The sequence below is a fragment of the Aythya fuligula genome, chromosome 1, assembly GCF_009819795.1.
Source record: "Aythya fuligula isolate bAytFul2 chromosome 1, bAytFul2.pri, whole genome shotgun sequence".
In the NCBI taxonomy this organism is placed as follows: Eukaryota; Metazoa; Chordata; class Aves; order Anseriformes; family Anatidae; genus Aythya; species Aythya fuligula.
This window is the reverse complement of record NC_045559.1, coordinates 45585459-45612900: the sequence shown is the minus strand read 5'-3', so window position 1 is coordinate 45612900 and position 27442 is coordinate 45585459. Positions and strand designations below refer to the sequence as shown.

The 27442-nt window shown below is 35.3% G+C and overlaps 1 protein-coding gene across 1 annotated transcript in view; it reads right to left on the bottom strand.

Annotated features, from left to right (window-relative positions):
• The window catches only part of ANKS1B (ankyrin repeat and sterile alpha motif domain containing 1B), a 433323-nt gene that overhangs the window by 320181 nt on the left and 85700 nt on the right, over positions 1 to 27442 (bottom strand). The window contains exon 9 of the mRNA XM_032196110.1: positions 5518 to 5658. Within this exon, the coding sequence (XP_032052001.1) occupies positions 5518 to 5658 (141 nt within the window). The remainder of the gene's footprint in view (positions 1 to 5517; positions 5659 to 27442) is intronic.

The following is a 27442-nucleotide window of genomic DNA, read 5'->3' as shown; positions in this document are numbered from 1 at the left end:
AAATTACTCCATTTGGCAGTATAAATTCCTCTCCATTAGAAACAACTTTTTGAAATTACAATAAAAAGTACAGACAAATGTGATAATCTTCTTGAAATAAGACGTGAAATACACAATCCTATTAACTAATGCATCAAACTCCAAACTCTAAGTATTCCTATCATAGCCTACACTGAAACAGTATTACAGTTTATCATCTAGAAACGTAGTCTAGAGTCTACTTCCTCTTCCCTCCTTTCAAATGAGGAAAATTTACTTCCACAGGAGAAGCATGGGACAAAGTTGCTAGAGTTCTTACTTCTAGCAATTTAGGGGTTGTATAAGCAGAGTATGTAGATCATTTACTTAAAAGTAAATGTGGAGGTTTCTCAGAAGTTCATCGGTACTAAAAAGGTGAAAATCTGACCTTAAGCTAGCAATTCAATCCTTCTTTAAACTTTCCTCATCTGTATGGTTTTGTAAATAGCCATGCTTCTGGTAACTGGTGGCATAATTTATGTTTAAGGCTCTTAAATCAAAGCTCTTTTTTTTTTTTTTTTTCCGATAGCAACAGCACTACTCTCTTTACTGATATTACTTTTATGTTGTAATAGACACATGTGGTGTTCCTGGCTGGCTGTCATGTCAAACATAGGGAATAACTGTCAAGATTTTTAAGTTATACATATGACATTTAATTCAAGACAAGTGCAGTGAAGCTGATCCAGCAGCTTCCTAAATGGGACATAGCTAAGCCTACTTTATCCCACAATTATTTTATACCACAATTAGGAAAAAATGCTGACATGGCTGTCAAGATTAAGGTGTGCAGACCACTTGCTTTAAACTGATAATATTGGTGTGATCACACAGGACTCTGCACCACCCATCTCTGTGCCAGACAGCCCTGTATTTATCTCTGTACATCAAGCCATAACAAGTTCTGTTGCTTAGCAGAGAAATAAGCAGAACACGCTATCCATAAAAAGAGAAAATGGAATGGAAACTACAGAATTTAACACATTTGGAGTCTGATGTTTTATTCCAAAGAAAATGTGGGTACATATGTATGTGGATACTGATAAAATTTGTAAAACAAATATATTAGGAACTGAATAGTAAACTAACCTACACCACATAATGGAAGATTAAGACCAAGAAATAATTCTATTATTGGAAAAAAAAAAAAAAAAAAAAGAATGCTCTATATATACTTAATATATTTCTTACCAATCCCTTACCTTGCACCCTTTAACCAATTAATAAATTGATTAAATGTCCTTGCCAAACTGTTAAAATTGCTTCGTGCTACATTCCCAAAACCTATGGTCCAGTGAGAGGAACTATCCTTTGATTAATATTTTAAGTTGACTTAAATAAGAAGACTTTAAGGGAAAAACAGCTAAGCTATTGCAGTACATTTACCTCCATATCTGAGCAGTTTAATGGCTATTTCACATATAAATATAATGAGATTGCAGAAGGTAAGGTACTGCCTTCACCACAAGGTGAATGTGGTGATACAATGTGGTGGTACAGTCTTACAGTATATGACTAGCAGTCTCAGGAGATTTGTAGTCTAGGTCAGTTACTGTGCTGAAGCGTCTGCTCCTATTTCACTACTACCAGTACCTGTTCTGTGATCATTCCTTCAAGAAGAGCATAAATACATGTAAAGCTGTAGAATCAACCTAGATATCTGCTGAACTCTGTCCCAACAGCTTGTATTTTTTCAGAGATCCTCATAACTAACTACCCACATATATATTAGACTGATTGTACTATTTCTACCTCTAAACTTTCCTATTATATATTTAGCTCAATTACCACTCTCTTCATGAAAGCTTCCTCATTTAGATGGCCAATAACAATGTCAAAACATTGCTTCCAGCTTGTATATGATTATCAGGCACTGCTCAAAACTATTTTTTAAGGATCGTATCTCAGTTTTCTTTCCAGTACTCACCTAGAGCATAGTGAGATCTCTCCAGTTAAATGTATAAACCTACAAGGTATAAACCTTGTCACATAGCCCCTACTTCTGTTGCTAGTCTGAGAGAAAAATATATAGGAAATATATTCTTTTATTCCAGCTCTTGGATGGGAGGAAATATTCATTAGTTTCATATTTTTATGTTGGTTAAGACATGCAAACATAAAAAGCGTTAAAAATCTTGGTACTTACTGCAGGAAGACTTTACAAGAACTGGAGATCCATGGGAGAGGTGTTAATACTATCATACCACTTATAAAAGTTTAGTTTCAGTTTAAAAGCTGTGTCACTGCAAAGTAAACTGCTTCCAACAAAGCCCAGAATGCTAGAATTTTAGAGTGGAGGTTTACATGTTTTAACATTGTCAAAGTTGTTTTTATTCTATTTGCTTATCCGTAAGATTATTTGAAATTTCAGCATCTGTAGAAGATAGTTACTCAATTATGTAGGTTGAACAAGGGATTTTCTTTTGTAATGACTGACAGTTAGAGAATATATAATCTGGAATTTCCTAAAAAAGGTTCTTTCAGATATAAAATACCGATTTGTGGAAGTCAATATTTTCACAAAAATGCAAGTAACAATTTTACCAAGGATAGAATTTCCGTTCAAAAAGAAAGATTAATTTCAGAAAGAAAAAAAAAAAAAAAAAAGAAAAAAAAATAGAAGAAAAAAACAAACAAACAAGCAAACAGCAGACACACAGTAACATGAACCATAAACTACAAGTGAAATTCAAAGCCTGCTAAAATAAGAAGAGGCATTTAAATTTCAGTCTCCCAGAATCCTGCTGGGTATCCTTGCTGTCTGGCTTTTGATTATTTTGGGGGTGGATGAAGCTGTTTGTCAACTCCATTCTGATGTATAGTTGAAGAATTTCTAAAACACTGAATTTTTTACAAGATGTAAAGATTTTCCACCATTCTCTTCCAGAACTTTACCAATTGTGAGACTGCAAAAGAGAGGCGCTTATGCCACTTCTGAGAACACCTGTATTACTGTTATGTTAAGTTTTAAAACAATTCACACAGAACTTCCTCTAATAGCCCTTTTTAAAATGACACTTCTCAGCACTGTACAGACAGAAATTACATACTGTATGTCATATCTCCAGCCAAGTCTTTTTTCATAACTACCATAAAGAAATCAAGGAGATATTTGATCTCAAATGTCAAGGAGATAACTGTTCTTCTATTTGGCGTACTGAATACTGTTAACCCATAAGGTCATAGATGTATACTGTCATACTCACCTAAAATTCACGTTCATTTTACCATTTTACAAACCAAGGATCAATTGCATGTTTGGTCTCCTTCAATGTGCAAATACAGTATAATTACATAACTGTAATATCTATTTTTAACTGGAAGAGAACTGGAAAAATTAACTTGTAGAGTAATTCACAGTTTTGACTATTTAGTGCTCCTAAGTATGGATTTGAAGACATACAGCCAATTATGTTTTTTTAATTGTTTCTTCATGATAAAATCTGCATTTTTTTTTGACATGGTAGTGTCCTGACCTGAGTATCAAAAATACATTTTTGTACTTTTACCTAAAACATAATGTTGTAGAATGTAACCATCATATTATTTTCAGGCTAATTCAACATGTTGGTCCTATTATAAACACCGAAATAAAAAAGTTTGTGTTCTTGATCCTTTTGAACATGATACTCTTTGCTGCATTCTGAATTAAATGCGGAAGATCCCACTGAATAGTCTAGAAAACTGCACAGTGTTGTTAACACCTTTTCAACTGAATTCACTGGCTTGTAATTTTGAGGCTTCTCACTAGTTATCTTCTTTCTTTTCTTGCATAAGAAAGAAAATCAAATAATAAAAATAATAATATTTCCATCTTCAATTCTTATGGAGAGAAATGAGCTAGAAACAAAGTATGTCATTTGATGAAAGAACAGAGATTAAATATACTCTTTTTTGTATCCATAATTAAAAATGTTGTTAGTTCTCAGAGCAAGAAAGTTATTGTGAAGTTGAATTTAAAAGTTAAATAAAAAGAATCAAACTAATTCAGCAGTGACTATCTTATAATATACATCCTTCTTGAAATTAATCTCTCTTTATGAAAAGGAAAGAGCCAACCAAGCTAACTTTATTCTATTTTTCAAATGCATTTCTCAGTTCTATAGCACTCTTTAAATATATTAAATAAATATATAAAAGAAGCTAGGAAAACAAAATGTTCTTTAAAATCAGGAAATCACTCCAAAATGGCACATATGTTCATAATAGAAAGTTTAACAGTAATTATAACATATCTAATACACACTTAGAGAATAAAAGTTTAATTTAAGAAATATTTTTGAAACAAATTCTTCAAAATAAGGAGCTAGTAATTACTGGGCTCCTATTGTTAACCAGGATAACTCCAGTAGCTCTGTACCTTGCCAAATGTCTAAGATGACAGATAGTTTGAAGTAGAAAACAGCTACTGAAAATGGAAAGGAGTACAAAAACTGCTTATAAAAAGATAGGGCAGTGCTCATTGTTATTCAAGTACATTAGTTGTCATATCCTGTTTCCATTGACTGCAGTGGAAGCTTTAGCATTGACTTCAAACAGGTGCAAGTCTCATGAGACTAAGGGGAATAAAACGTACAGTCATGGTATGAAAGCAACAGTGTATAAAGTATGGTGAGACAGGATATGTAATTCCAATCTGGTACACAAGAATCTGACAAAGTTCTTTAAATGTAGTGCCAAGTAAGGATGCAACTGAAAAAACAGACATTTCTAAACAGAAGTTTGGCAGGCCTCCATTCAATGCTACAAGAAAAGCTCAAGAAAGATGTAACAGAAATTAGAGAGCTAAACTATAGCAGAGGGAGAGAACAAGGGAGACCCAGAAGCAGCCATACGAATCATCCTGTTCTGTAGCAGTATAATACTGTTTTTTTAGGACACAGCCACTGGCATGCATTGGTGGATACTGCAAACTGGTCTACTCTGAGCTGTTGAGACTTAGACCCAAGTATATTGCCCATTTTTATTTATTCTCCTCTGTAATATCATGAGCATTCAAAAATGTTAGAAGACTTTTTTTTTTTTTTTTTTAACTTACATAATCTTCAAAGAGAAGACTTAGGCTATATTCTTACATCAGTAGAGCTATGTATGATGATCTTAATTAATTATATAAAGAAAGTAGCTGAGATATCGTTATATTAATTAGAAACTGGTCAAAAATAGAGTGTTTATCCCAAAGGAAACTGTGGACTGCAAAATGTCTTTCCCAATTGAATCATAAGAGAAAGCTATACAACATAAAAACTGTCTAAAATGAGAGTAATAAACATCAAACTGTATCAATATTAAACTCAGCTGTATAAGTGTTAAAACAGGAAAATTGAAACTCAACATTTCATTTTGAAACTGGATTTTAACGTTAAAATGAAGACTGAAGGCAACAATTTTGAAGTGAACAAAGCAAATCTATAAATGACTGTAAGAGATAAGACACAGAAGAGATTAAGCAGTTATTCTATAGTTATTAAGCTTTAGGATGAAAAGGTAAACATATACCTGTGCAAGCATCGGAAATCCAAGGTTTCTGCATCCATTACAAGGTGTCAGTGCTTCCCATATACCCGAAGGACCACAAGTGTTTTCACCTACATCATCTTCTTCTTCCTCTCTTGTTGATAAACATGTTGAAGCAGGCCTCTGTACATAAAGAAACAGTACTTTCAAATTAAACATAGTGATACATTGCAAAGAACCATTTTACTTAATGAAATGAGCTTAAAAGATTCCCATTTATAAATTTCAAAAGATAACCTCCTATTTTAATACATAGCAATTACTCAATCATTATTCTGTTGTATGAAAATCACACTTTCTCAAGAAGGTTTGTGTTGAGCTACCTGCAATTATACTTTAAATATGAGTGAATATACTAATATACATTAAAAATGTGTATTTATTTTCTTCATTATCAGGTAATTGGCAATTTCTACTTCATTTTAAATTAAAATTAAGTTGAGGACAGCCTGGAGAGAATAAAAATTAAAAAAACAAAAACAAAAACAAAACAAAACAAAAAAAAAAAACACAACTATCTGCTAGAAGGAAATAATAGCTGAGAGGATTTTGCTTCAACAGTCATCTGTTGTGTTCAGAAGACAAAAACATTGCCTGGATAAGTCCAAGTTTTTTTTAGGGGGGGGAAAAAAAAAAAAGTCAAAGTAATGAGGTTTCTTTTTTTTTTTTTTTTTTTTTCTGACATTTACCCATAGCAGACACATTAGCTTATTATGTTGGCAAAAATATATATTTTTTTAAATGTATTTTTTCACTGACTAGAAGGGCTGAAAGGTACTGGAAAATGCTATTAAGTTGTGAGTATTAATGTCTCTATATTGGCCTCAGTTAAAAAGGAATAATGCTAGCTTTTGCTTAAACTGGTATTCTATCTTTCTAATGACAGCCAGAAGCAGAAAAAGTGGACACTTCCCATTTATTTATGTTATTTTGCTACACAGGATAGTTCACTCCAACTAAATGAATCGCAATAGCAACTGCTGTTGATTTCAGGAGAAAAAGGAGGAGAGTTAAATCAGTTACAAATGATTTTGTAAATCTCATGTTAAAAAGTCATGACAATAAAAAAATTCAAGTTTTACTAACAACTGAATTTTACATGTATGCCATAGATAATTATTTTGTCTATATATAAATTGGAATTTGCAATAGCTGTTCCAGTCTGCTTGACATTTGTTTGTACAGCCTACGTGATACTCAGATGCCAACTTCTATCTCTAAGAATGTGTGCTTATCTTAAACAAGCTTTCAGAAGTGGCTTAAACAACATTATGACTGACCATCATAATGCTGTTTGAGACAATGGCTGACCACATCTATTAATGTTGTGGTAACATAGGCTCTAAAGCATTGTTATGAGGCCCATATGTAAAAATTAATTAATTAATTAATTAATTAAAAAAAAAAAAAAAAAAAAAAAAAAACACCACTTAACTGCAGATTATTTTAGCCAATAGAATATAGAAATATGTGGAGTATGCTGCAAGAAAGGGCATGTAGAGGTGAAAGAAATGTAGGGGGGAAAGAAAGAGCAGAAACAGCAGTTCTGAAGATGAATACAAGCTGAAGGATATGAGTAAGCAAAGCAAAGGCACTGCAAAAGCAAATACTATCAAACTGTATAACCTCTGAGGGCCGTTTAACCTTTGACTCCTGTGCTAGCATCTTATACGCATATGTGGTCGGTATTCCATTACCTTAAGCAGAATAAATATTTCTAAATTCTATGCCAGCTCACTCACCATGGATGAGAAACACGACACATCCATCTCCACTAGTCTGATTCCCCTCACTTAGGAAATGGTTGTTCCCTTGCTGCAGACTTCTTGAATCTAGCCATATCTTCTAAAGTTAGGTGGATTTATTTACTTCTTATTTTAAAAGTCAATTTTTAAACCATTCTTAGCATGATATTTTATGAGGTTATTTTGACAGTCAAGTGGTACCACAGAATGTGTTGCCGTAGCAACCAGTATTCTTACAGGGACTATTAAAAGGATTGGGTTAACTCTGCACAGTGTCGGTTGTGAAGGACTATTACTGCTCTGCATTTGCATAGACAAAGGAAGCAGACTATGAGTCTTTCCCATCTATTTATGATGCCATCTTCCATGGTGTTTGCCCTATGTTTGTATTTTAGATCTCAGAATTGCTGGATCACAGAATAAAGTGCTTCTTGCCCCCTGGAGCAAAAAGCAAAGAACTGCAGCAGTGCTAGGTACAGGAAAGCCTGTAACACACATCTTAAAAGCCAATATAAGTGGATAAAGACAATGGACACAGAAAAATATTATACTCAATTCACTTTCCAAAGGCAAAAAATAGGCACAAAATCAGAGATATTTCTTAACTCCATCAAAGGAGGATGAATAATGAAATTCAATACATTTGAATCATTCAAGGGAGAACATATGAGTTTTTAGCTATTACAGAAACAGAGTAGAAAATCATTATAGCAAAAATATTATTGAGCAACAAAAAGTAAACAAGCAGAATGAGTGACAATTGTATTATTTACATTGATGCCATGTATATAGAGAAAGAATGGAGATCACAGAAATTGAAATTAATGCTGTCAATATGGATAAGAAATATTATGTAGTCAAATCTCCTGGGCATCAAAAATAATAATAAAAGCAGAAGATGTCAAAATTCCTTAGAGATGTTTGGAATACGTTGACTAGTACTCTGATGCCATGAGACAATCCAGTTTATGACGTGATACCAGCTAATTTAAAGAGAACTGAAGAGTAGGATGGCTCTTTGTATACTGAATGACTGCTTTCTGTCTTCTTCCTCCCCCAGATTTCTGCTACAGGTAAACCACTAAAAAGAAAAGATTAGGACAAATCCTAAGGCCCAATGAAGGCCCAAGAAACAGTTACCACTACCAGCTTTCTCACTCATCCCTGCTGCTAGAAGCTCCATGCTTCCCAAACAACAGGCAAAAAGGGCTTGGTAGGAGTTGCTGCAAGAAAGGACAGCTGCATTTGCAAAGAAGGGAAGGAGTTAATGGCTGCATGAGAGAAAGGGGAGTCAGAAGTCCCCCAAATGTGATAGACTGGGTTTGCATACACTAGGCAGACAGAGACACCTGGGAGAGGCATATGAGATACAGAAAGATCTATAATCCATCCACAGACCTCACACAAGCCCATAAAACCCCCAATCCAGACCACCCAGTTTTCTCCTATCCTCTCCCAGCCTTCATTCCTTTCTCAGTACTCCCTCGTTTTTCTGTTATGTTGTAAATTTAATTTTGCCTCCTCAGAGATCCTTTGGACATGAAAATCTAATTTTGTGTGTGCTGCTGGGAAGCCTTGAAATAGCCCTGTGGGGAGAGGTTTAGTGAAATTGAGGTTATTTATGCCCACTTCTCAGAAGAAAGAAAAAAAAAAAAAAAAGAAGAAGAAAGAAAGAAATAGAGAGAAAGAGATTTCTGTCACCTGAAGAAAAACAGACATAATTACAAACCTTTTATAATACCTGTTCTGACTTGGAAAAGAAACAGAAAATGTAGCTAGAAAATGCCACTTAGATGATAGGTGCTCAATTAACTGAATTTGACATTATGAAATGGTGAAGTCAACATAACCTGTAATACCAAGCTTCCAAAAAGCCAGCTCTGCAAACTACAAGATGCATGAATATAAGTATCACATATCCTCAAAGAGAACAGATAGAAAATCTTAAAAGATATTAGATATCATATGTAAAAAGAAGTAATTGATAGAGAACCACAAGATTGATACAGAATAAAACATTTAATAAAAGACAGCTATATTTGTATTAGAACTCTGAAATAAGTATTAAAATTGCTTAAAGCAGTAGCAGACTACTGTTAATAAAATAAACAGAATAATAAAGTAAGTTAATTTTCTGTGTATATAAAAGAGAAAGTATAAGAATACAGCAGTAAGAGAGTAGTAAGATCTACAATTAGAGGCAAGTTTTCCTCAGACTTCACTGGGTCTGACACATCACCTCTAATTCTCGTATCTGATGAGTATTTAGGTAATGTCTTTGAAAATTTAGGCATGGAAGTCTTCCTCCTGATGTCTCCATCTACATAAATGGCAGAATTTTCCCAGCAGGAAACTTTACACTGAAGGATATTTTATTCTGTAAAACAGCTATTTGTTCTTCCAGTAGGTTTGTGTACATCAGCTTGACTGTCACAATAACCTGACACCTCCCTCCTGATCTAAGAGAACAAGCTAATATTTAGCAACAGACAGGATAGTGAGTACAGATGGAAAACAATAATAATAATAAAATATATAAATAAAAACAGACTTAAAAAATTCCATCCTTAAAAGTGAACACAAAAAGAAAAAGCGAGCACCTTAAGTCTTAACTATTACTTAAAACTACCACGTTCACAGCTTAAAAAGCTTTATGCCATGTATAAAATACACATAAAATTTTGGCCTTTTTACAGATGACAATTGCCTCTGTACTATAATACCTTATTAACTAGACAAGTCTTTCCTATGAATACAGTTAAATCTCATGAAACCTCTCATCTTCCTTTTCTTCCCTGTTTTTTGTTTTGTTTTGTTTTAAGATTTTTAGTTTTTTAGTTTTTAATGAAAACTGGACTGCTTTCTACCTTAAAATTTGTACCAGTCAGTGGTAGGCAAATGTGATTAAATCCCCTGGTTTCAGAATAGAGAGGAGACTTTCCTGTGGTGTCTAAAACCAAACATCAAAAGCTTTCTTTACCTGTTGTATCTCTGTTTCAGCATAACTATCATCTGGCTGTTGTGGTACTGCAAATACCCTTCCTGCCAGTATCCACCAGAACTGCACAGCATCAGCAAAACAGTTAGGGATATGAAATAACAGGACATACCATTTGGTATTGCACCATAGACAGTAATGTTATCATTTTGTTTATTTTGCAGCATATTGCATAGTAAGAAAAATACCCTCTTTGAAATGGAGCATCAAGGACAAAATCAACTCTTCTTCTGGAAGGCAATCCCTTTCAGCTTTATAGAAGGCAGAAAGCAAACAGACAGTTGGTAATCTAAATGCTACCACTTAGTCTGGAACAATTACTACAATGGCAGTTTTCTTTGGAAGAAGTGACTTGACAGCATAGGACCATGCAAATATTTCCTATGATCCTAACCATTGTGAGACAGAGGCATGCTTCTGCCTCTCCTTCATCTGGCCCAAAGGTTATGTAGTAATGTTGTGAAATGAAAATGAAAATACTGCAGTTCATTTTCTAATGAGCTAAATTTGTTATACTGAGTGAGGAACTCATAAAGAGGGAACCTGTCCATTATAAATTGGGTTGAGGAGGGTGCTCTGTTGCTACTGCTCCCATGGCCAGAAGGCTCCCCATGCTCACTTGCTGAAGCCCAGTCCATGACCAGGGAATAGCTTGCTGGTTGTGGAAGGGAAAACAGAAGCATTTGGGAATGAAATATAACACCGTCAATAACTATTTTTTCCACAGCAGGATCCCTGCATTAACCAAATGTACCCTTCTGGGATTCAGTAAAGCTCCAGCAGAGGGAAGCTTCATTTACACATCACACTATGTCTTGCAGACAGAAGAATGGTGAAATGTTTTGGTAGCCTGGGCACACCTTTCTCACATTCCCCAAGGTACCCTGCTTGGTGTTTTTCTATTTGTTATCCTCATTATCTTGTCTTCCACCTTGCACTGCAAATCTGCAGCCATTCTTTCACTAATATGTTTCTATTTTATGTTTCTTTCATCTTAGTGTGGTTAGAGTTTGATTTCACTTCCTGTATTTAGCAAGGGGATGCCAGGAGAAGGATGGTCTTGTACTTAAGGCAGCTGAATGCTGGAGAACTGTACTGTATCTGCCTCTTCCACCATCCCAGTGAGATGCTGAGCATCTCCCAAGTTTCTCAAACTTCAAAGACAGTTGCTAAGTTTGTGGTCTTCATTTCCTGGCTATATCAAAATCACAGAGGCAAGTTTGCAGAGATGCTGAGCTACATCAGGAATCAACATGAGATATTCTTTGACCCTATCCAGTGTTATATGAGACTAAGTGCTGTGAAAGAAAAAGCTTTAGCAGTCCTTGAAGGGAGAATCTTGACCACTGCAACACTGCACATCAGCCAAGCAGTACATGACTATTTTTTCTGCTTGCAGTTCTGTAAAGCTAAACTTTGTCTGAAGTTTGTCAACTGCCTTGAACTCAAGCACAATCATGTCTGAACCTGGAAAGAAATTATTGTAACTGGAAGTCACCAGAAGGTCAGTTGATTCAGTCATTTACTATACATAACAATAGTAAAATATAACTTTGGACAAACAAGATTAATCCACATATTAGCTGAAAAGTACATAAATGTTACTATTATGCAGTTACTGCTGCTCAGTAAGAAAGTGCTATTGATACCTATCATTATGAGCATCCAAGAAATTAATCATTCAAGAGAAGTGTTCCTTCCCCTCTATTCAGCATTGTTTATAGGCTAATAAAAAGGTCGATCTTGGCTAATTGATTTTTCACTAGAGGTGAAAGCTTCTGAAGTGAATGTTGTAATATACATATAGGTTGCAATGTAAGTATAGATGAAGAATCATATGAAGATTACCACATTCAGTTCAAAGTAGATTAAGATTTTCAAATGGCAGAAAATTCAAGAATTCAGTAAACTGACAAAATGCAGAGAATGGAACACCAAATGCTTTTAGAAACTATATTTTAGCTATAGTAAGCAGCTATGATTTAAGAATAATGCAGTATATAGAGACTATAGAATCTTTTTTTTTTTTTTTTTTTTTTTTTTGGTGTCTTTGGAAGCATATACTGCATTTGTTTTTCAGTGGAAAATTAATTGCCAAAGTATTAGCTACTTGAAGCTGCAATATGCATGTTCTGATTCATAAATGAATTTAAAACATCATTCTTTTAAACTAGTTTGAACTGCTTAAAAGCTAAATCTTTCATTTGAGATACTTGCTTAATGTATGGATTAAACTAATCTATATATTGTTTAATCTATGGATTAAACTAATTGTCTTTAACACATGAACATACAGGCACTTTCACATCTTATCTACTGCATCCTAATCCTCCATCTCCTCCACCCTGTCCTGTGGGACAGGACTGAATTTCTTTCCAAACTAATTTCTTCCTCCCAACGTTAGGTAAAACAAACTGAAACTGTCTTTTAAGCGCTTGCCTGACTTTGAGCATGTACCTAATACTTATAAATAATACTATCTGCACAGTTAATACCAAGTATCAATACCAAGTATTTGGCATTGATTGCTATTGATGCTTGGTATTGATACTTGGCATTAACTGAGAATAACTGATTTGATATTACCTAATATCAAAGCACTTCAAGAGCTTTGCTTGGCCACGGAAAAAGAACTTATCACTTTGAAGGATAAAACCCCAGGGGGAATTCAATTTATCAAACCATATAGTCTGCAATGACACTCTATGCAACAGAAATGCATTTCTAGGGATGCCTTCCAATCCCACAGGCATAGGAGGTTTGACCAAAGTTGGTATGTAGAAATGGCATACACAAATGTAGGCTATGCAAAAATGCGTGAATTTGGCAACTTTTTTTGAGTCTTAAGCATTAAGCACATGAATAGTTCCAATTAAGTTAATGGGATTTCTCATGTTAATGACAGGCTTATGTGTCTCCCTGAATCAAGGATTGTGTTTATATGCACATGACTCATTCCAAAATGTGACTCACTGTGAAAAATTCATGTATCAGTTGAGGAAAACTGATAATGAAAGGTACAGAAGCCTACAGAAAAGCAAAATTGAGCATTAATATTTTCAGAAACATTAAATAGAAATAAAAGCTTAAGCATATTTACTTTTCATAAAGAATAAAAATGTAGTCCAAAGCAAAGACCAGCATTTTTTGCTTTAAATGTCACAGAAAGTAAAGAAAATACTGCTTGGAGAATAACTACAGAAGCATCTCTGTATTCAACATCCCAATGCTATCTGAATGTTATCATATAACATTTGAAAAACTCAGTGCAATGTAATTGCAAAGCAAATCAGCTGTAAACCATGTATTTTTCTTTTTTTAAAGTTGTGAAAGAGAGGGTGGGTAAGTGGGTGGCAGAATGATGAAACTTATAGAAAATACATTATTTGTCATGAAATAGAGCAGAAGGAACAGAAATTAAAGTAGGGGAAAAATCAGGTGGTAACTGAGTAGGCAGAAGTCACCACTTTATTACTCCTCCAGTGCACAGTTTTTTATTTAGCATACATATTCTCAGTAAAAGTGTGTTACTGAAAATGCAGTTATTATTCCATTAAGATGCTGTTGGTTTAATGAAGGACATAAGAGAAAATCATACCTGAGCAGACAAAGCTGTTCTAAAGAGGAATTATATACAACACTGAGTTAGTCATCTATCTGAAGATGAATGCTGGTTAAGAGCAGCTAATCAAAAAGACCGTAGAGAACATTTGTACTAGATTATCTTTAGATCCATTAGTAACAAATTGCCAGCAGTTTCTCATATTGTACCTAAATGCTAAATACAATATAAAAACAATACAGTAGAATAACTAACAATCACCCAGATGACGCCACTTGACAGTCAAGTCAGTTGGCTACAGAAGTTGGAGGCCTAACTGGAAAAGATCAGTCAAACAGTAATCCACCTTTTAATCTCAGTAAAATGTACAAGGGCTCAGACTCTCCTACAGGTGAAGAAAAGGATTACACATATATACTCACACATCATAAGAGATGCTGAATAGCACATCAACTATCTCTTGTCAGTGACAATGTTGACCAGCACTGTCAACAATTCTCTGTGCAGCCTGACTTACACAGAGTCCAGCCAAATCCTGTCTCCCATTCCTACTCTTTCTTTATCCAAAAGATATGTGGAAGCAGAATTCAAAATCATCTTCACTAAGAAGGCAAAGGTTTTGCTATGGATTGCAAGAAAATCTACCAGCATGAAGCTCACATACTGAAAGCTGCTGCTTCTTCCTGTCTTGTTTAATTAAATTAGTCATTTCATTGCAGTTATCTCACTAATGAGGACTACCAGAACATTTAGGACATTCATTGCTCTTCCCATGCTGTCTATTCTATACTGTTCTTTTTAGCTGTGGTATATTCAACATAGAATAGACAGACCTACTCCAATACAAGTACACCCTTACTTTTCTTTCCAGACATACTCCTCGGCAATTTAAGAGCTAATACTTAAATTCTTTCTTCAGCCAGTGATCATACAACGTCTTAAAAGTACCATAAAGAAAAAGTAATCAAGCCAGTGTGACATGCCTTCACCTACAACTCCTATGCAATACTACTTCTTATGAAGTACCTATGACTAAATCAGTAATATGGTAAAATTATTGAGATTCCTTCAAGGAAACATCATTCTGGACAGAGAAAATGGCAGGGTAGTGAATATTCCAAAACCTGTAAGGAATCAACTACTAATAATTAAAAGAAAGTTCAGTATGGGGATAAAACATTATTACATTTTAATATGATTTGTGTCTAAGATTGGTTGGCAGTGCTGAGGGTGCTTCTTTGCAGGCTTTAATAGTTCATATTCCAAAGATATTGGGCAAAGTACCAATATCAACAGAAATAATAACGGTAGTATTAATAGAAACTGCTCAATCTCAACTACTAAAGCAAATAAAAATGAAGAGCCTCTTCCGAGATTTTCCCTCATGGCACTAAACTGAGGCTTATAATAAGTTTAGGAAGGACAGATGAAAAGAAAACAGATTATCAAAAATGGCATAAATCATTCAACTCTTATATCCTTCTGGAAAAGCAGAGAAAGCAATGTAAAAACAGATGTGTGTATGGTCAAATAACCCTAATTTCTGCTTCTAATCTCAGTGCAAAAAGTTATACCACTGAACTCAGACTAGGGTTTTGATATATAGGAAAGTTAAAGATAGACTAAGGAGTGCATTTATAGCACATTGTTGATCTGCACTAATTCCATGGGAAAACATTTCTAATGCATTGTAAAAACCATGCAGTTGCCCCTCAACACTGAATAACTCCTGATCACATACTTTATGGAGGTGTAAGAATCTGGTCCACTGTACTTTTCTGATGTTCTTTTTCTATTTGCTAAGCTTATTCACAGGGACTGAAAAAATCTGTCAACAGAATGTAATGAAACTCTATGTCATGAGTGGTCAGCTACTTCAAGATTTAAGGACAAACATACTTAACCTCTTCTTATGTGTCAAGGAGAAAATGAATGTGTTTTTTTGCCAGCGGTATGAAAAGAAAGAGAAAGAGAGAATGAGAGGGAGAGAAAGAGAGAAAGAGAGAAAGAGAGAAAGAGAGAAAGAGAGAAAGAGAGAAAGAGAGAAAGAGAGAGAGAGAGAAAGAATCACAGAATTTCTAGGTTGGAAGAGACCTCAAGATCATTGAGTCCAACCTCTGACCTAATACTAACAGTCCTCCACTAAACCATATCCCTAAGCTCTACATCTAAATGTCTTTTAAAGACCTCCAGGGATGGTGACTCCACCACTTCCCTGGACAGTCCGTTCCAATGCCTAACAACCCTTTCGGTAAAGAAGTTCTTCCTAACATCCAACCTAAAACTCCCCTGGCTCAACTTAAGCCCATTCCCCCTTGTCCTGTCACCAGGCACGTGGGAGAACAGACCAACCCCCACCTCGCTACAGCCTCCTTTAAGGTATCTGTAGAGAGCAATAAGGTCACCCCTGAGCCTCCTTTTCTCCAGGCTGAACAAGCCCAGCTCCCTCAGCCGCTCCTCATAGGACTTGTTCTCCAGGCCCCTCACCAGCTTCGTCGCCCTTCTCTGGACTCGCTCAAGCACCTCAATGTCCTTCTTGTAGCAAGGGGCCCAAAACTGAACACAGTACTCGAGGTGCAGCCTCACCAGAGCCGAGTACAGAGGGATGATCACTTCCCTAGCCCTGCTGGCCACACTGCTTCTTATACAAGCCAGGATGCTGTTGGCCTTCTTGGCCACCTGAGCACACTGCTTGCTCATATTCAGCCGAATCCCAGGCCCTCCTCCGCCTGGCAGCTTTCCAACCATTCCTCTCCCAGTCTGTAGCTCTGCTTGGGGTTATTGCGCCCCAGGTGTAGGACCCAGCACTTGGCCTTGTTGAACTTCATGCAGTCAACCTCAGCCCATTGTTGCAGCCTATCCAGATCCTCCTGCAGAGCCTTCCTACCCTCAAGCAGAGAAAGAAAGAAAGAAAGAAAGAAAGAAAGAAAGAAAGAAAGAAAGAAAGAAAGAAAGAAAGAAAGAAAGAAAGAAAGAAAGAAAGAAAGAAAGAAAGAAAGAAAGAAAGAAAGAAAGAAAGAAAGAAAGAAAGAAAGAAAACCCATTTGTACAAATGTTCTAATTTCACCTATTAAATATTTTTTAAATAAAATATTCTTTTTGTATTATCCTATCATGGGCTTTTGCCCTCTGAATTATGGCAAAATATTGACCCTTCATATCACTTGTATCCTGTTCTCTCTTATTAAGAAAAAGGGAACAAGGGAAAATGGGACTGCTACTGCTAAGAAAGTACCTGCTTATTCAACTTCAAAACAATCATAGAATATGATACAGTGAAGCCATACATTGGCATTTATCACCATCCCTTAATGGATCCTGTAGGGACCCACGTAGCTTTAACGGATTTGTACACTCCATCTTCTGTTTAAGCCATAAGGACAAAACTTCTATGCTGTTCCCCTCACAACAGAAAATATATGAGAGACATACCCATATGGTTTTTACTCTTCTCATGCATTTCCTATCAGATGGTAATCATCAGGATTTACTCATCTGCCAGTTCCAAACTTAATGAGTTTATTCTTATACTAAGGGAGCAAACATGACATCAATGTTGATTTCAGGTATATACAAAAAGCATTTAAGAATTTTATCATTTTTTCTCTACTATTTGTCTCCTGTTGTATAGTAGAACACTCATTTATTCTCATGTCACTATGTATTAAAACACACAACCAAAACTGCACTGGTTTGGTTGTCAACAAAGAGAAAGTTCTAGAAATATTACAGAAAACTTACCAATGTAACATGAAGAAAAATAAAATGCTAAAAAGTTCTAAAATTATTTACTTTTTGTTTTAAGTTTGTGGGATAGAAAAGAGTACATTTGAAAGCTTTCATAGAATGATAGAATCACTTAGATTGGAAAAGACCTCTAAGACCCTGTAGTTCAACCTAGCACTGCCAAGTCTACCATTAAATCATGCTACTACATCCACGTTTTTGGAAAACCTCCAGGGATCGTGACTTAACTGCTTCCTTGGGCAGCCTGTTCCAAAACTTCACAACTTCAGTAAATATTTTTTCCCTAACATCCTACCTAAAACTAACATTTTTTCCTAACATCCAACCTAAACCTCTCCTGGCACCACTTCATTCTCCTTCTTTCCTTACTAACTGTTACCTTTGCCCTATGGTAAACACCTACATATGACTGTGAAAAATAAATCTCCTACATATTTAAGCTCATGCTTTTTAAAAACTACCAAAACTATTTTTTTCAAAGAGACTACATATGTTTTTTAGAAACTAAAAGCTAAATGTAACTATATTTTAGAGAGGTCCCTCACATTCTTTGTCAGTCTCATACATAGTTACATACTCTATTGCTCAAATGTGATAAATGGATTATTAAAGTTTCACAAACATTTCTGAATCCTTGCTGTTAACACTGCCCATCTACTGGATGGACATTTGGTCATGGGTCTTGATTAAATTGCCTCTGCACTGAGGTCAAGTGCCATCATTGGGCACTCCGCCTAGTCTCTAACTTCAATTCTAGATCATCACAATTTTCCAAGCCCTTTTTCACATCTGCGAGCCCCATGAAGATATCTCAGCTGCTGACCAGAACAGGACTAAATGTCTATGTTTATGCAACTGATTTGAAGGATTCAGCTGCCAATAACAGGCATCCAGTGCTATTTTAGACACTGCATGGTAGCTATTGAACCTTATTAACTGCTCCAGAAAGCATTACAGAACCCATTTTAGCCTCATGCAAAAGACACCTTGTGTATCTGCAGCAACATGAGATACTTAATGTTTATACAGTTGAACCCTACCTTTGGAGTTTCTACATCTCTGCTGGTGATATTCTGATCAATTAGGGAGAAAATGAATTTTAAGGAAAAAAAAAAAGGGGGGGGGGGGGGGGGGAGGGAAGATCATGTTGAAAAAAACTTTTTGTTCTCTTGTAAGGGAGAAGTAGCAAACTTCATTTTGGCTGTACTGAAGAAAAGTCTGAGGAGAGGAGAAACCCATGGGAAATGGAGGGTGTGAGTCCATGACAGTTTTTTGGCAGGCCTCTAGGGAAAGCCAAGGCTTGAAGGAAACATCTTTGTTGACTAATACCAGTCATAGCAGTAATAGCAAAAATCATTAGTCTTGTTGATGATTTATTTTTGTATGACACAAAGAGAGAGTTGAAGTTAATATTGCAAAATCACATTTCTAGATGAAAATCTCATAGCATTATCTTCTCATTGTTTTTCAGAAGTGATTGAAACTCTCTCAGAAAATCCCAAATGAAGCTGGAAACTGTAACTTAAAAATGCACTCCATGTTGCTCAGTACTGCACACTCACAGGATAATGGGCACTGAGAGTATGGAAGAAAAAGAAGAGCCAAGTGTTCTGCTGCATAAACCTGGCAAAAATGCCCACAATGGAACAGGCAGCTTGGAAGTGAAAAGGAAAGGCACAAACAGGGATGAAAAAGAAGGTTCACTTAAACACTGAATAACACACACACAAAATATCTAATTAAAGCAAATATTCTTCATACTGATTAAATGATCTCAAGGTCCGTTCTGATAGTCTGCAGATTCTGGGTAATCCTGCTGAGATTAGTAGATTTCTTTGGTACCCAGTTGACTATAATGACACAGAGATGAGTCTTCAAATTACATGCATGTATGTGCTTACTACTACTGTGTATGACAGTCTCTGATCTAAAATGGTCTTTGTGAAGAAATGCAAAGATCTGCTGTGGTTAATTTCATAAACATAGCTGTCCAACAGGATTCTCGAGTAAATAAAGTAGTACAAATCATTTGCAGAACATCCCAAATTTACATACAGCTTTATAGCCATGAAAACAAACAAGCTCTTTGATCTGAAAAGCTTATATTATAATGACTTTATATGGAAAAAAATGCTACCCCCATATCTGAGATCCTTATGTAAGAGATTTAGCTAGGATGAAAGAGTCCACAGCAGGGCAGGCAAAGTGGCTGGTAGCACAGCTAGATTTACATACAAAATAAACTTGCAAATGCTAGGATTACTTAGTCAGGAAAATGAAAGCTTTAAGAAAAAGCATGAAGTACTGCAAGTTATGGAGGGTGTGCATAAACTATTTGTTCTTTTCTACTCTGTCAGATTTTACCAGGGAAGAATAAATGCAAGCATATACTTAGGAAATAAAAGGAAATGCCTATACATACTGCACACATTCTGCAAAACATCCTGATACAGGGGTTATTGAGGTAAACATTGTGGCAGATTGGAGGAAAAGGATTAGATCCATTTACACACCAGCACAAGGTAAACACCTAACTGCATTGAGAAAGATTCATATGTCTGTAAGCTATTTTCCTGCAAGAATCTGATAGTCAAGGAATTTGCCACACATAGCTAATTGGGCAGACTGACTAAATATTCAGAAAACCATTATAGCAGAAAAGTAGTAGTACTTATTAATGCAGATTAGATGAACTGGTGGCTTGGTCAGCACCTCCCCTAGATATACTTTACTTCATGTAGTTTAAATTGTTGTCATGTTTCGGGATTTTATATTCTTAAATAAGTGCTGACTGTCTCACAGGGTATGTCTGTGCAGCACACTGGAGGATTGTCTAGCAATACTTCTACCAGAAATCACAGCAGCAGGAAGCTGCAGGCTAATTTAGTTGGCTGTGAAGCATGCCACTGGGCAAATTATTCTACGTAGAGTTCCACCCGGTTGCAGTTAGGATCCTTCCAACACAGAAATCTTTATGATGCTGTACTGAAGCATAGCATAACTTACAGATACAGAAAATAACCTACCGTAGTTCTTTTAATAACTACAGAACATAGGCTAGGAAAGGATAACAGAAATGTCTGAAATTCCCTTGGCTGGGTAGGCTAACTAACAGAAGGGGCAAACATTTGTATGAAGTTGGTATGTTTCCCTCTTCTTCTTTATATTGACTACCTCATATTTAGATAGAATTAAAAACCATTTTGTAAAGTACCTTATAGCAAGGTACCATGCCTGATGACAGAAACTGTGGATGCTTTGTACTGGATGTCAGATTATAAATGTCTGATCAAACAAATTACAGCAACAACAGTTCTTCTCAGTGGGAAATACCACTGTGTGCATAAGAAACTGGAACAGATGGTTTTCAGTTGGGTGGTAGCTTTTAAAAACAATTTATAAAGTTATATAATCTTATCTTCAGAGAGTGGGTAGACCTTTGCAACAAGGGAATCTTAAAATGTAAGGTTTATATACCCTGTGAGGGATGGCTTTCATATCTTTATTTCCAACAGAAACAAGACTTAGCATTTGCTTGTAAAATGAGATTTGTAACCAAACTAGAGCTAAGAGCTCTCCAAATAATGCCTATATGCAAGTGTGTGATATTGTCAAAGATGCCACTTTTGATCCAAGTTAGCAATCACTCAGCAATTATACTATTTCAGCACAGACATTATTTATTTAAATGTTGTGTTAAAGAAAAACAGTATTATTGAATCCTCAAATAATCCTACTAAATAGTTTGTCTCGAAATTCTTCAAAAATTCTAGTGATTATTACTTTCCAAAATAAAAAGTAATCACTTTCAAATTTTTGTAAATGTGCTTTTTATCCAAATTAATTTTTCTTTGTATTAGATTAAAAGTAAGAATAACTGGCCATGCATAAATTTTATTCAACTTTAATATATTCATTCTAAACTATCTTATTTCCAAAACACACAATTCTCTCATTTCAAATCTCCTCTTAAACACACACAAAAAATCCATAATCTTAGTTTTATTGCCTTTATATAACCTCACCTTGATTTTCTGACATGGAAGCTGAAAGTGAATCTTCACTTCAATATGTACCATCAGGATTTTCAACAATGTGAATATGACAAGTTTTTAAGACTATTTTTCTCATTCTGTCTGAATGTACATAAGTATCAACTTCCCTTTTTGGATGACAGAATTAAGGATAAATTAACATTTATATTCTTGTGATGAAATCCAAATCTTTTTCCTGAGACTATACAGAACCTTTTTTTCATGTTTAAATTTAAATTACTGCTGCCAGCCTTTATTATCTATTATATAACCACATTAAATTTAATCAGATGTACTGCTGCCACTTCTGAGAAATCCCTCTGTAGTGCAGCCCCTATAATCTTACATGGTTTTAGTACTTCAGCTTTATTCTGTAAGCAAAAAAATGGGGACACCTGGTAACAAGTTTCTCAGTATTTACTCCAGGTAATTAAGTAGAATCTTAAAAGAACTAAAGCACTTTCTGGAATTGTATCTTCTTTAGTCTGAACTCATGTCACAAATCCAAAGATACTGCATTTCCACTTGCAAATCCACAATGTAGGTTATGTATTTTGCTTCTCAACAGGATAGCATAAATGTAAAAGCAAACATTGCAATCAAATATGTACCACACAAGATTAAAACGACTGATCTGAAGAAAATAATTCCATTTGGAGCTTCAATTTTATTTAGTGTGTCTGGCAGAATTTTATTATTTTAAAATTAGTTCAAAATTTCTCTGCCCCCCCCCCCCCTTTTTTTTTTGTTGTTGTTCCTTAACTCCAAATATGGAGAATATTTGTTTATAAATATATTTGTTCCTTACAATAATAATAATATTTGTTCCTTACAATAAATTTGTTCCTGTCCAATAATATTTGTTTATCTGTAAGGAACACAACATTTCTCATGTTCATTCTTAATTGAGAATTAGAAATATATAATCACCTTCTGAACACAGAATAAGATAAACCTGATTAAGTCAACTAAAAACATTCATTAAATTATCAAAATTACAAAAGAAAAAACATTGAAATGTATTGTATCCAACATGTGTATCGTGCACATATACATATATATACATGTACATGCACATAGGGGAGTGCAGAAGTCCTTAATACTCTATTTTTTGTTTTGCAGACACATGTAAACAAAAAGTTGCATAACATTCTCTGGTATCTATAGGAATATTTTCTTATGTGGACACACACACACACAAAAATCTCTCAACTTACTGATTGTTTTTAAATTAAGAAACACAATGAGTTAGTACATCATAATAAAAAAGCATATTTGTGTTTTTAATACCATGTTTAGAACAATTCATTCCCACAGGAGTACATATACAGGAACCCCAAACATGACAAAAAATGGATAATAATGTTTGTTAGTACTCCAAGAACAGAAGAATCTAAATCAAAGCAATTTACTTGCAGGAGCTCTGGAAGATTCCTCACAATATACACTGCAACAATCTTATGTTTGTTTTCCTGACACTTAATTCTTCTGGATCTTTGGCTTGCAAGTTATACCCATTTAAAATTTCTTACCTGCTCTAGAATTCACAGAGATCTTTTGAATATACATTTGACATGTAACTTCTATGCTATAAAATACCTGTAAAGTTAGCCCTGAGATTTTAGTTTGTAGCTTAAATGCATGCCATGATGTTCAAAATTTTTTCTTCTTATAGGAACTAGAGACATTTTAAAGTAGTTTGTACTATCAACTGTGTTAAAAATGCATGATTTTAATACAGCAATGAAAAAAGTTGGAAAACTCTTATATAAGATGGCTGCTTTTGTTCTTGAAATTACTGAGCCAGACTGCCATCTATTGGAAAATAAATACTTCTAAAATTATACTTTTTTTTGAAAACTGGAACTACTATAGGTTATTGTGAAAACCTGATTTTGCTAGCAATCATACTTAAAACAGTTTAATTTTTTAAAAAGAAATGCCTAAGTTAACTGAACTGTGTTACAATCAAGGAGTTTCCTACATCTTTTCCCATTTCATATTCTGGAAGCACAGCTCATTTTCTGATTTGCTGAATAGTCAAATCCCAGTTATTTGGAGTTAAAGTAATGCACTTCGCAAACATAGTAAAATTGTACTATGCCATATGCCAGCACTGAACAAATACATAGACAGAAAACTCTCCCAGCTCACCTGTGCAGCAGCTGTCTAGGCTTTCCATGTCTTTGCATGCACAGAGGAGCTAAAGAGTATATTCAAGTCATAATGAGCAAAGTGAAAAATAAGGCATAAGGGAAAAGGAGTAAGAATCTATGAATCCAACATCAACTCCACCCAGTGTATGCGCCTTTGAGAGAAATGCTCAATTCTAACTGAAATGATGCCTAGATATATAAACGCCTTTTTGGAGCTCACTCCAAAATAGCATAATGACCCCATTTCCAGACACAAAATTATGTTCAATCTGGCCTTTAATTTGTGGAGACAATGAACAGGGGGTTGCTGTGTGATAACATTTACAACACTTACTTTAATTATTAGTGAAGGAAGATTAAGAAAATAAGGAATATTTTACATGATAGCAAATCAGAAGTAAATAAAAACAGTTGCAAAATCAAGCATTGAAAATTAAAGAGGTTCTGGTGTAGCTTTAACTTTCTTTAGTTTATTCTTAATAATGTGCTCTTCAAATAAATACTTATTCTCATCTGACTTTGTACTATTTAACAAAAAAGCATTCAAAGCTTTTATCCTCTGTTCTTATTCAGGAAGATAGCACGGTCCACAAACAGTTCTTCCAGAACCACAAATTTTATCCAGTTTCCCTTTCAGCTTTTGGAATGGAATTGTGTTGTGGGGGCATTTTTACTCACGTCAACACAGAACTGACTTGTAATTTGGAATTAAGATGACTAAACCAAAAATTTTTATCTAGGAAGCTCCTTTCCAGTTTCACCTGACATCAGAGCAGTGTAAACTCTGCTTCTAATTTACTTTAAGATACTGTAAACACATTAACCTCTGGTTTTGTTAATGCCTTATGTCACAAGTCATACACCTGGTCAACAGAAACATAATAAAACTTGTAGTAAAACATGTAGTGTTTTCAATGAAAAATTTGATAAAAATCTTGTACAGAAGCTTGAAGTCCACTATTTCAAACATATCAGAAAAACATGCTGAGTATTTGGACAACTACTCATCCAACAACTTGGCAAATGGATGACTGGATTCAATTCTGTCCTTGTCCTAAGAGAGTTCTAACACACAACTTCTTCAAAAGAAAATGTAGTATTCTACTACATTTTAGATGTATAGATGCTTTATCATTGATTAACAAACAATGCAAGCCATCTGAGGCCAGAGACAGAACAGAATTACTAGTGAATATGCATTCCTAAGTCATGCTCTCAGGATTGCACTGGTATTTTTCCAGTGGCTGTCAAATGCACAAAGAATCCTGGAGGGGATCAACTCACACTTTTTATTTGGGAGACTATAAGTGTGATATTAAACCCATCTTTATTCCATAGAGAGAACTGAACACCTCTTTCCCACTTCCCAGATGAAGCTTTTTATGGTCCAGTTACTGCATGAAAAAGTAAGCATCCCTAGTATCCTTGTGCAAAACAAAAACAGCAAGCTCTGCTCTTTCAAATAACAGGACAGAAGTCCAAACTGCGTACTAGATAGACAGACTTACCTTTCTTCAGTTCTGAATCAATATAAACTTTATGAAGCCAGAGCAGTGCCACAGGTGATTTGAACCAGTTTAAAAAAAAAAAAAAAAAAAAAAAAAAAAAAAGCTAACAAATATCCCCCATTTCCTGAAGCTTTCTCTTTGTCCATGCTAGCTAACTTCAGGAGGAAGCTGCTGGTTCTTGTTCCAACTGACCGAATCTTGACCCACAAGCTCCTATTACCAACAGAAGTTCCCCAGCCTTGCCTTCCTATTTGTCTGAAGAATAGCATGATGCAAAGGGAGGGATATGATGTCTCCTAGCAGCCAGTTCCTTTGGAGAATCTTTCAAGGTTCAAAAAACAACATGACAGGTTTTGGAACCTGTTCAGATCACCGGATTACAGATGTTCAAAAGCTTGCGCCAATCATTATCTCTGGAACCAACATTTGTCCAGGAAATAACATCACCTGATACATTACTGATGGAGAACTGACTTCTGCACCAGCTCAGAGATGACACTGCCTCAATCAGCAATGCCTGTTAGGGGAAAACCTGATGATTTGAACCTGAAGCAAGTTCTTGCTTGTAGAGGCTCACCTAGTGAGTTCTCACCCCTGTGTTGGAGCTGGTAACAGAGAAAGATAATGCTCTGTCCCACAGGCAGAAAGAGTCTGTGCTCCAGTGTCACCACATTCCTGTGCTGCCCCTGCTTCCAAAGGGTCTTGACATGTGCAGTAGCAATGAATGTGAGCTAAATGGATGTAGAAAACAGAGGAGTCCACACTTACCTTGCTGAGAAGGACATTTTAAGGAAGCTTCCCCACAAGGAGAAAACAGAAGCCAGAAAAAAGTTTCAAGAATCTTTCTCTTCCTTAATACACATCCAGGATGTCTATTTATGTCTCTCCATCTCTATATATCCACATTCTTATATATACATACTCATTTAGGTTTCTTCAGTCATCACCCTTCATTCCACCCTTCACAACCACCTTGCTTGTTGGTTCTGCCCCCAGAATAGTTGGCAACATTAACCTTTGCACCAGAGCTAAACACTTCTCTCCATTTCAGTGCTTTTTCCTGATGATGCCTGGATGCTGGATGGCTCCTTGCAGAGCCTGTGGGTTTTCATATAACCCATGCAATACACAGGGAGTCTGTACACCAAGGGAAGGCAGCACTTCCCCAAACTATAAGACCAAATGTCAAACTGGGAATAACAAAATTTCTGGCTACTAGACAGCCAGGCAGCAACTGAACAGACTTAGTAACCTTAAAATACTTTTTAAAATTAAATGGATATTTCAGATCTAACAGCAAAATCTCACATCAAAGCAGTGTTATTTCCATATATACGCCTGTGTAGTTGGGTCTACTCTAAGGGAAAACATGCTCTGGAGTGTGTACAATCACCCTGATTCTTGTTTTCTTTGAAAGAAAAGCTTGTTTCACTGGTAGGAAGGAGACACAGTATGCTTTAACTAATCCCTGTTTCTGAAGATTTGTTTACACCTCTGGTTCAATAAACAAGTAGATAAAATCTCAGCAAATGTATTTGCCTGACGTATCGGCTGCAGGTAAATTACAGATTTACTGGCTGAATACTTCCTATTCACATTCTATTTCATTTAGGTCACTAAAAATTCCATTCCAAGTAGACAGTTATATGGATTACATTTTCTGCAAAACAGTAGCTGAGCAGATTTAAATAGCAGTTAGCACCTAAATACAGAGAGACACTAAAAAGATGCATAAAAATGCTTTAACGGGTTCAGTACCTTGTTTAGACTGACTTAAATTTGAGTTACATATCTAATTGCTCGAAAGTAGAAGGGATTTATAAAAGTAGCTACTGCACTTAGGAGCAGCTAACCATGTTTGTAAATTTCATTCTGTCTACATATATTGTAATCAATTCTTCAACACATAAAATTCCTTAACTTGCTATGCTTCTCCCCGCACATGAGCATAATTGCTCTTAACTTATGGAAAAAAAAAATATTGAAATTTAGCATTTAATATTTTCACTCTATTCCATGCATTATTTCCTGGGCAATTCCATTTACTTTACTTACTGAGGAAGAGAATTCAGTTAAAAGGAAAAAAAAAAAAGTGTCTTGTTACCATGTAATGAAAAAACAAATCCTACAGGACTTTATTCACATGAATCATATTAA